The 11,996-nt window shown below is 35.9% G+C and overlaps 1 protein-coding gene across 3 annotated transcripts in view; it reads right to left on the bottom strand.

Annotated features, from left to right (window-relative positions):
- The window catches only part of LOC107602377 (ephrin type-A receptor 7-like), a 161,903-nt gene that overhangs the window by 111,411 nt on the left and 38,496 nt on the right, over window positions 1-11,996 (bottom strand). For all 3 annotated transcript variants that reach the window (XR_001611027.1, XM_016294859.1, XM_016294860.1), the window contains exon 3: window positions 3,000-3,669. Coding sequence is in view for 2 of the 3 variants with exons in the window: in XM_016294859.1 (XP_016150345.1) it covers window positions 3,000-3,669 (670 nt within the window). In the remaining variant the exon portion in view is untranslated. The remainder of the gene's footprint in view (window positions 1-2,999; window positions 3,670-11,996) is intronic.

The following is an 11,996-nucleotide window of genomic DNA, read 5'->3' as shown; positions in this document are numbered from 1 at the left end:
TATATATATATATATATATATATATATATATATATATATATGTGTGTGTATGTGTGTGTGTGTGTGTGTGTGTGTGTGTTTTGTTTTTTGTGCAAATGATTTATTCTATTCCCACTAATCTCATTAATACTTTCATTTCAAATTCTTACATTTGATCTATAAATTCAATTTATAATAATGTGATTATCTATACGTTATCAAATTAAATAATTTACACTGAAAAATACAACTGCATTAAATTATCATTATGAGATTATTTTAAATATTTTTTAATATACAAACAAGATACATTTTCGCATCGCTCTCGCGGTGTCAAACACTGATTGATCTGCGCCGCGCCGCTTCTAATCGAGCACACCTAGTGCTGCAGGTTTATTGGCTCACTGACGTTGATGAGATTAACCCCTTAGGTATCGAAATTTGGTACCGAACGACGAGACGTTTTTCGATACTCGATGGTATCGAGGCAATTCTGTTGGTGCCTAAAAAGTATCGAACTTGATACCCAGCCCTAGTTGTAACCAACAAAGTTTCTGTCTGTGGTATAAGTCAGCAAGTGGTAAGAGACACCCACAGATACTACTGATGATGCCAAACTTGTTAAATTAAAAAATTAATGTGTTGAGTTTAAAGTTCATTAATAAAAGTTTGAATGGTTTCTGTGTATTAAATGGTTGGAGCTGTATTAATTAGAGCTGAAGCATGTAGAAAATTAATAAGCAGTGTGAGGGAATTGAATACAGTGCTGCCTTGCCTTGACCGTGGCATATTTGCATATGATTTGCATATTTCTGTGAGTGTTGATTAGTAAACCGTCATTGTGGCTATGTGTGAATACTGTACTCTGACACAAATGAGGTGAAACATTAAGTCAGGGACAGGCTGTGTTTGGACATATGTATCAGCTCACACTGAAGAGAAGTAAGAGGAAGTGCTTGTGAGGTGCGAGTGGGAGATAGTGAACGTCATGTGTGGGGTTTGACAGTTCGTCTCACCCACAGTGAGTGTGACAGAGTCTGTAAAAGATCATCTGGGGTTACAGGACCAATCACAGAGCTGAGATGATGAAGACTGACAAGCTTGGAGAGAGGAACTGAGAGACAACACACACTCAGACGAACCACATAAACAGAAAATAAGGACGCATTCACATGCAAACACCCTTTTCACCCAAAATAATACTGTGGTTATACACAGGCATAGTAATGTCATTAGATAGCAATACCATGGTAGTTTGAATTATTTACCATGGTACTTAATAATCCACACACCACAGCATTTATATCCCAAAAACATACTGTGGCAGTACCATGATACAATGTTGGTTTCACACAAGAAAACCACAGCAATTAGATATATACCACGGTACTGAAAGTAATGAATTGCTGGTATTTGAAATGGTATTAAAACATTATTATTATTAAACATGTTTTTATCAACTCCAAAATTATGTATTAGATTAGATAAAAAAAATTAACAATATATTTTTTAAAAAGGAGCCTATCCAAAAATGACCATTGTAAATAAATGTTATATTATATTATATAAAAAATGAACATGCATTATGGGCATGTACAAGTTTATGTTTGACATCTCTTTCAAATAAGAGCATTTGTCATTAAAGAGCTTCAGGTTTACAAAGAATAGCTTTTTTTTTTTTAATTCAATATGTATTTGTTTGTAAGTTTACTTCGCCCACGTATCACATGCCTCTTAGTGAGTTATGATTCACTGACAACAATAACAAAATAAAGACACAATGCAGGGTCTGTTGTAACAGCCTGCTGCTGTACGTGTGATCTGACTACAACTCCCACACTGCATCACACAATTCTTCAAGATGAACTGTGAAATATCACACTGACAAAGATACACACTCACACACACACTCCATGTCCTGTAGCGGCTGTTGATAACGCAGTGTCGCACTGTTCAAATGACATACAGCTGTAGTAGGAGGAGAGATTCCACCACTCAAACACTGACACACAGAAACCTCAGAGAGCATGACACTCTCAGTCAGCGCTGACGTATTTCTGACCCTTGAAGTGAAACCAAACGGATGACTGTTAGAGTCGCTGACCCACGTCAAAGCAACCAAACAGCAGGGAGCTTCTAAAACCATCATGTAACACATCTAAAAATGCAATCTGACTAAATCCTCTGCGTTTGATAAAATGAGAATAAAATTTGACATAATTTACTCACCCTCATGTTGTTCCAAATCTGTATGATTTTCTTACATTCTTTCTTACAAGATTTTTGAAGAATATACTGGCTACTTTTTTTTCAATATAATGAAAATGAATGATGACTGAGGCTGTCAAGCAACAAAATGACAAAAAAGTACAAACATACAATACATTAACTAAAATTAACTAATGGTATTCGTGTTACCACTTTTTTTTTTTGAGTCAGTGAATCCAGTTCACAAAAATGGTCAGAACAATTAATTTATAAATGAAACTGATCTGGTGCAGCTCATTGATTCAATGATCTGGTTGCAATGGTTAACTGCTCACTGAATGGTAAGATTTTCCATGAATAGTTAATTTTTATCATTTGGTTTTCAAATAAAACAATCACAAAAAGACTCCAATATAGTGCATGATTCATATTGATCACTTTTATGATATTTTAGCATTGTTTTCAAAGATTGAACGCTTCAGTCCATACTGAGTGTAAAACCATGGAAAAGATAAACACATTTTCAAATTTCTCCTTTTGTGTTCTATGGAAGAAGGTCAGTCATACAGGTTTAAAATTAAGGGTGAGTAACCGATAACAATTTGCATTTTTGGATGAACTATTACATTAATGAACAGACCAAACCTTTCATCATCTGGCATAAAAAACGCTGATTACCTGCATAATCATTATGAGACCGCAAGGACTGCTTTTTCACCAAGGTTGCTTTGTGGTAAAATCAAACCATTATGAGTTTAAACATAAACTTTGGTGCTACACTAGAAAGGTTTGGGTGGAAGAGTGTTTCTTACCCTCACAGCTGCTGTGTCCCTCCTCATACCCAGCGCTGCAGCTGCATTTCCCGATGGGCACCAGCCATTCTCCTTCAGCACTGCAATGCATTCTGGGAGGACTGTCTGTGTCCACCTCAGAGTTATTCACGCACGACCCTCTCACCTCCACCAAAGTCGAGAAAGCAGCTTCAGCTACTGTATCCGGGAACACTGCTAAATTCTGCACCGTTGATAAACAACGTTTGTAGTACACTCTCACGGAAACCAGCGCGACACATGCGCCCACATCCTGGAAGGCCAGATGGAATCCTTTGCGGTTGAGATGTCCTATCTCACGGACTTCGGTGTTAAGTTTCATCTTTCGTTCTCCCAAATCACCCTGCGTGAAACTTTCATCTGCCGCAATGGTGTCGATTTTGCTGTAGCGGTCTTCGCGGGTGATGCGGCCCAGGTCCCAGTCGGACTCGGCGTAGAGGAGGTTGAAGGTCTCTTTACAGCTCCCGGACACGCCTGGGATGCTGTTGCAGTCTCGCAGAGTGAACTGCAGCTCGATGAAGATGCGCTGGCCGCCCTGCCGCAATATCCAACCCGTCTGGAGCCAGTTGTTCTGACTGGGCTCCATCACGTTGCATACTTGATATGTGCGAATGGGCTTGTATTTCTCATCGACACCGCTGATTTCCTCCCACTGAAATGAGAAGACAGAGGAAAAGAAAGGTTTCAAATGAAGAAGAATAAGAATCAAGAACATTATATTTATTGCCATTTACCTATTAACACTGACAAAACCAAACAAAATAATAAATACTTTTCATGGGCTTTACCAACTTTTTCACTGTGCTTTCACTGTGAACTAACAATGAAACTTTAAAAACAATAAACCTTTTCTTCCACTGTGAACTAACAGCTTTTTCACTGTGATTTCTCTAAAATGATAATATTCATTGCTAAACTTTTTTAGCCTTTTATCTATTAACATTAGTGAAATAGAAAAAAAAAACTGAATTAAATAAAAAAAATACAATAAAATAAAAATGTATTCATTTTCAAATGTTACCTGTTAAATTAAATCCCTAAAAAGGGAAATTTTCTATATACACACACAAAGATGTGAATTAGCAACTTGTTGCAGATTTATTAGCCTAATTATCACAAAGAGTAAACATATGTACATCACTGTCTATATGTCAATAAGACCATCTAGTTGGCATGCATATTTATAGTGTATACAGTTCAATCTGTATAAAGCTTAATGCCAAATCAGCTACAGTATATCGCACACATAATATATTAAGACTAAAGCATCTTCAATCAGCACCACAAACAAGCTCATTGTCTCGTAGAGAGATTATAATGAGCCTCTGAAGACGAACACTCTCACGGTGTTTTCACAATTAATTGCAGAGTAATGAAGATCCTTCGTTTCTGAGGGAATTGAGCAGTTTAAATCCACGTCTGAATTTGGCAGAGTCTCTCCACAGATTCGACTATAAGTGGCAGCGAATTTCAATGCATCCTGCTGAAACCCACAGAGAGATCAAACCTGCGTAGCATGTATGCATGTACGTGTGCGTGTGTATGACCACGTAGCTGTGGTGGGCAACGTCTGGGAGCAGAAGACAGAGAATTGAATCGCTCTCAGGTCCAGAATTAACAAGCTAAACAAATAACAGCTTGTAGCGAGTCCCCAGCACGTAGTCGCTTCTCCTCACAGATAACGTTATGAACGATGGAACGTGTCCGTCCTGAGCTGAGACGTCCTCTGTAAGGCTTACAGCTCATCTAAGCTATGAATCAAGCTATGCATGTAATCTTTAGCACGTGGTTTAGCATTGAGAAGGAGAGAAAAAGAGGGGAAGATGGGAGATAGGACACAGAAAGAGACAAATGGGGTTTATCTGGTGAGGGCAAAGCAGTCCATACTGGGATTACAGCAGGGATGATTAAGTAATACAGTCGGGGAATCGAGACACAGAAAAGAAACAAGAAATTGAACGGTAAAAGGTAAAGATGGGGGGAAGAGAGGTGAAGAAAGAAACTGGGTATAGGGTTTAACCCACTGAAGAGCAACTACATTGACACAAGTCTCATAAATCTCAAGTACATCATAACACTACATTGTGAATTTTGAGTCAGATATGACTGAAAGTAAGGACTTGCAATTCAGCAAATGAGTCAGATGTTAATTCAGTAAACACTTTGAATGATTCAGTCAGCAATTGAGCAGTTTTAGACCAATGGCTTCATCGGCTGTGAGTCGTTTAGACCAATTCATTAAACAGAACCAGACCACAGAAGTCAATTGTTCATGAATTGGATTACACTGGTTTACAGCCGTCACAACAGGGTCATGCAACAAAAGCATCTGAATTTTATGTGCTGAGAAATAAACAAGTATTTTAGATTTAATATGATATTCCATCCACACTGGTGAAGGCTTAGACACATTCAAAAACCATTAATGTAAGCAAAAGTCATAAAAATAATCTATCTATAGTATTTATGTATTTTATTCTTTTTTTTTAACAAATGTAATTGATTTCTGAATAAACAGAAGTTTATACTGAGTCCGGATTATTACTAGCACTTTCAAATTAATTAATTAATTATTATTTTTTTAAATTAGGGTTGGGACTGAGGAACCATTTTTTATTTAATAATAATATTAATAATTTTATAAATAAATATAAATAACAGTTCCATTAAACATAATTACATAACATCATACTTCACATTTTACTTACAAATGCAAAATTAGTATGCAGGCCAATTTAGTTCCAATGCACCAGGGTTGAAACTAACGATTATTAATCTGTTGATTATTTCTTCGAATTGGATAAAAGATTTTATTTTATTTTGTATTTTATTAAAAAAAGGTATTATTGTGCTCCCATTCTATTGCACTCCATCTGTTTGTTCAGTTCAACTGAGTTCAGTACAGTACACTTTATTGTACCTGAAGGGAAATTTGCCTTGGACTCATGGTGCTCAAATACACACTAGCAGGGTTTCCATCCAAAGTTGGATTTTATTATCGAACTTGTCGAACTTATGAACAAAATTGGAATATTGAATAAAACATTTGCGAATAAGCACCATTTCCATCCAACAAGTCAAAGAGAACAAAATCGTCACTTCCTAAAACTGGATCTAAATCTCACTGAGAAAAGTAGGAGAAGCAACTGAATATAATCATTTTCATATATAATAAATTACTTGTGCCTCAGAGCGAGCAGACGAAACACAATAACTGCGGTCATTGCTTTCACAATGGCTAGTACACAACGACTTTTCATTACATCCATCAGTACACAGACAATAGACAATAATATACTCAGAATAAAATACAAGCCTAAAAAATAAAAATAAAAATCTATTAGAAAATACAACCTCGTAAAAATACATCCTAAAAAACTATTACACTTATTCAGCATTACGCAAAATGGAATACAGGAATAAAGATACAAACATAAAAAGTAAGTGGGGAATGAGCTGAGGAAACACTTCTCTAACACATTAAACAGCAACCTGCATCAAACATTATTTTTATTCATTTGTTTAAAGCTCTTAATATAAAAGCACTCGGCTTGGTTTGTGCATTACACTGTGCACAGCTTACTAGGGCTGGGTTTTGACACAAATTTCACAATTCGATTCGATTATCATTCACAAGCTTGCAATTCGATTTGATTATCAATTTGATGCTTGCAATTCAATTTGATTACCAATTCGATTCGATTCAATTCGATTCAATATCAATTATTTTGGATATATATTAGGTACAGTACATGCCAAATTTTCTCAAGGAAAAAAAATCTAAAAAACTAATGCTGTAAAATATACATGAGAGTCAGTTGGTACAACATTACTATAATATCGAAGGTTAAAATTAATTACGTTTTTACAATAATGAAGTTACATATTAATATTTCTACTTCAATTCATTTTTTTTAAATCTAAACATTTAAATGGTGGCTGTCATAAGAACTTGATGGATTTATTCAAACATAAATTAAACATCAGTACCACCGACACTATAGGCAGAGTACGCAGTTTGCATAGGGCACCAACTCCCAGGGGGGCACCATCCCAGTTGCTCAAAAAAAAAAAAAAAATTTCGTTCTATATTAATATTAACATATACATAAATAAAAAACAAAACATGAACACATATATATAGTTATAAAAAATGCATTTTATGATGAACGCAGTAGGCAGTATAAGCACACATGACGCGCCATTCCCACATATGCGCCCGCGCTCGCTCTCAACTCATGTTTGCGGCTGAATACAAATGATCATCATAATTAATGGACAACTAGGCTATATCAGGGAAAAGACATCAGCGCAGTCCCGCGCAGAGAAAAGAAAAAGAAAAAAGCCTGAGATGAAGCCCGTGCATCACTTTCAGGTAGCTTACATTCATAATTCTGTGAAACTTTTTTGACTGTTGGCGTTAGTAACGTGTTTTAAAGGGGCCATATGATGCTATTTCAAGTTTTCTTTTCTCTTTGGAGTGTTACAAGCTGTTTGTGAATAGATAAGATCCCTGAAGTTGCACAGACTAAAGTCTCAAACACAAAGAGATATTTTTTATAAAAGTTAAGACTCGTCCATGCCCTCCTAAAACGCCTCATTTAAACACGCCCCACATGTCTACGTCACTGTGTGGGAAGATTTGCATAACACCGCCCAAATGTTCATGCACTCATGTTTGCGGCTGAATACAAATGATCATCATAATTAATGGACAACTAGGCTATATCAGGGAAAAGACATCAGCGCAGTCCCGCGCAGAGAAAAGAAAAAGAAAAAAGCCTGAGATGAAGCCCGTGCATCACTTTCAGGTAGCTTACATTCATAATTCTGTGAAACTTTTTTGACTGTTGGCGTTAGTAACGTGTTTTAAAGGGGCCATATGATGCTATTTCAAGTTTTCTTTTCTCTTTGGAGTGTTACAAGCTGTTTGTGAATAGATAAGATCCCTGAAGTTGCACAGACTAAAGTCTCAAACACAAAGAGATATTTTTTATAAAAGTTAAGACTCGTCCATGCCCTCCTAAAACGCCTCATTTAAACACGCCCCACATGTCTACGTCACTGTGTGGGAAGATTTGCATAACACCGCCCAAATGTTCATGCAAAGAAAGAAGGCGTAACTTTATTGTTGCAGCCACTGCCGCCGCCATGTTGTGAAGACGCTGTGTGTTTCATTGCGAAAGCGAAAATACTTTGTTTGGCCTTCCAAAAGAGGACACGACTAGAAATCAGTGGTTAAGTTGTATTTACAACACTGTTCCAGAACAGTTCAACCCAAATATTCAGATGTGTGCAGCGCATTTTATGACTGTTTCCTGATCCTGGGAGAGTAGACAACAATGCCAGCTGTTCTGACTCACAGCCTGTAAGTACGTTTTCATAATTAAAGAATTTGCCAATGATGATTCAAACGCGAGTTTTGAGCAGTGTAGAGTAGCACTTGTTGTTTGTCATTTCTCCGATCACAAATGCAGACATGGTTTTATGTTTACGCAGTGCGATGCAACGCAACGCGTAAAAAAACAGTATAAGTCATTATAATCCGTAATTAGGTCCCCACTGGATGCAACAAATGCCTCGTTTATAATGGGTTTTAAATGTTTTTGTCTCGTCGCTCCGGGACACGGCATCACAGTATGGTAAGGGGCGTAACATTTCCGTCACATGCTTGAGGCATTCGGCCAATCACAACGCACTGGATAGCTGGCCAATCAGAGCACACCTCGCTTTTCAGATTGATGAGCTTTGTAAAAATCGACGCGTTTCAGAAAGGCGGGGCATAGAGGAGAAACATCATGTACAGCATGTGGAAAATAATGTGTTTTTTTAACCTTTAACCAAATGAACACATTTCATTACACCAAATACACAAAATAATGTTCTTTTTTAGCAACATCATATGACTGCTTTAATGTCGGTAGTAATTTCACCACCACCAACAACGCATCTGACTTAATAGTCTAGTTTCCATGACTTAAAATGTATTATATAAAAACTAAGAGGCAATATATGGTATATTGTTTAAATATGGTTTCATTGACACTGTTAAAATACATAATGTAATACAAAATAAACAATTTACATTATTACAAATGCCTGCAAAGCGCACCAAAGGCCTGATAATTGCTGTTGTTACACTTACAGGATGATCAAATCCTTGTTTAATATTGACCAAACATTTAATTCAAATATCCATTAAATTTTTTATTTTATTTTGTGTGATTTCTGAATGCTCGAGACCATAAAATCAATCAGACAACTATTAACAAAATCATAGCCATAGGTAACTGTCTAGAGCTACAATTGTAATTTATAAATAATACAATTGAATTACAATTTATTTATTTACTTTTATATTTGATTAAAGTTCTATTTTGACCCCTTATAGTAGGTGTTTTTTTTTGTTTTGTTTAGTTTTTTTGAGAGAAGGGGCACAACAATACTATTCTGCTTAGGACACCCATTTGGCCAGCAGCGACCATGTTAAACATTGAAGAACAGTAAAAAATTATAATGAATATGTTATATGGTGCATATATTAAGCAAAATGCCCCCTCTACAGTTTATTTTTCTATCTGACTAATGAGTTTATGGTCACCGAATATGTTTTTTTCTATAAATGTGACGTTACGTGACATTGTTTACAAGCCGTTATTATTGGCGTCTTTGCGCAGCTGAAACACAGATTGAGCGACAGGATACGGATTGTAAAGTTATACTCTTTCTTTTAACTTACCTTCGGATGTTTAGTCATGTTTATTTTGTGCTGAAACTGGTATTAATGTGGAGGAGATGATCAGCTCACGTGCGCCTCACGCTGCTGCGTCTGTTGAACTGAGGCGCTACAGCGATCTGTCACTCCACATTAAACAGCGCCAAAACAGCATTTATTGTTTGAATACTGCAATATAATGGACAGAATTTGAAATCTGAGACTTTGTTTCATATGAAAAGTACCAAAGCACAATGCTTATTGCGATTTATTGGATGGGAAGTAACCTTCAATGTTCCATCCATTAACTGAAAACAGACTAGACTAATCGATTCTTGGGATTTAGGAATTGATATCGTTCCGTAAAAATGAGAATCGATTAATATCGAGATATCGATATTTTTTACTCAGCCCTAGAGCTTACACTGTGGCATCTGCTATGTTTCAAATGGGTTTCATAGAAAATTTAAAAGAAAATGCGTTATTCACTATTGTAAAGTGACTGGCGGATGTTTTCCATAATTGCTAATCAAATTTGTTGTCAATTATTTTCATCAATTGTTATACATTTTTTTCAGTCATTGTTTCAGCCCTACAACAAACTAGGGCTGGGTGATATGTCAAAAATATCTTATCAATAATCGCCTTTAAAAATATCGCGATATCCGATAATATCGTCTACCTAAGCCCCACCTCTACCACGCCCCGCCCCCGCCATGTTCAAACACACACCATGTTCAGTTTGGTCTTAATTATTGCCACAAAGTTTGGTTTTACTTTTCTTAGTTTGTGCTTAAACTAACAGAAAACATTTGCTTTGCTGTTATTTTGGTGTTGCTAATAATTTCCACTCTGTTCTTATCAAATTTGTGTTTGAAATTAATTTTATTTTGTGAGAACTGTTGAGGAAAAATAATAGAACCCAATTTTAAGTTCATCATGGTGAAGTTGGACATTCTAGCGGTGATTGTAAGAATGATAAATGCATGTTAATGTCATATAATAATGTCTTGAATAAAATATGCAGATTTTCCGATGTTTGTCTTTCTTTTTGGCATTATCGCCTGTGTAGACACATTTCATGATGGTAAGTTTAATTTCCTTAATTATAACAATTGCAGTGTTGTTTTTAAACTTGTAGTCAAGCTATAACGTATTTGATAGTTATCATGCATGACTAAAATCATGCAGGGATTAAAAATGAATTCAGAGCAAAAACGTTAAGGTTTTTTTTTCTTCCTTTCTGGTAGCCTACTAGTTCGGAGGTCTCTTTCGGCCCGTTTTTAACGAAATAAAAATGACTGCTTTATTTAATTAGAAGCAGGGTAATTTAAATTTCCTTTTTATATTGTAATTTTTATCATTTTTATTTTATTAATCAAAATACAACGCCCACAATATAATATTCAGTATTGGGCTGCCGAAACTCCAAACGCATGCATGTTGAGGGGCGAGCTGAGAAGTCTAATGTCTTCATCTGTTTGCAACAAAACTTTATAGTTTTGTTTCAAATGAATTAAGAATTTATAGTGCTATATCTCAGCTTAATTAAACAAAATTATATTGTATACACGGTTTACAAAATCTGTAAAAAATATTGCACTGAAATGTGCGCTGAAGGAATTTGCGCATTTTAATTATACCTGTCATGTTTGTGGTTTTTCATCATTATACATTGTTTAAATAAATATTCAGAAACACATGCAGTGCTACTTTTTGTCTTTTTCTGTTTAACGTTTATTAAACTGCAGCTCAAAATAGAATAGGCCTATACCCTAAATCAGGATAAATTATATTGGAACGCATCTCCAAAATAATCACATACACAGATGCACGTTGCCATTACATTAGTCAGCGCCGAACAACAGGCAAATAAAATATAAACTGAGGTTACAAAAGTGATTCAGTCAAGATCAGTGATTTTCTTTTCTTTTGTTCTTTGATTAACATTATAATGACTGGCGGCAGCGGCTGCTGTCAATGCACGCATCCAATACACCCTTGTTTCCTTTCTCAACTCTTTACGTTCACTTAAGACATAACTGATTGTATTTATGGGATATTTTGATATAATTCTGTGTGTATTTGTCCATTTGAATGTGTAAGAACACGAGAAAGAGAGCTCAGTCCAGTGTTTGCATATATAAGAGGCGGCTTTTGTGCGTGCGCTTTGTGTGTGTGTGCAGCACAGAAAACAGTGTGCGAGTGCAGAAGTGAGTTCTATTTCGTCTTCTTGCAGTTGAATCTTTTGAAATCACAATAAA

This window comes from Sinocyclocheilus grahami, unplaced genomic scaffold (assembly GCF_001515645.1).
Source record: "Sinocyclocheilus grahami isolate Dianchi unplaced genomic scaffold, SAMN03320097.WGS_v1.1 scaffold325.1, whole genome shotgun sequence".
Taxonomy (NCBI): Eukaryota; Metazoa; Chordata; class Actinopteri; order Cypriniformes; family Cyprinidae; genus Sinocyclocheilus; species Sinocyclocheilus grahami.
Note: the sequence above shows the minus strand (reverse complement) of the source record. Positions and strands in the feature narration are given on the sequence as shown.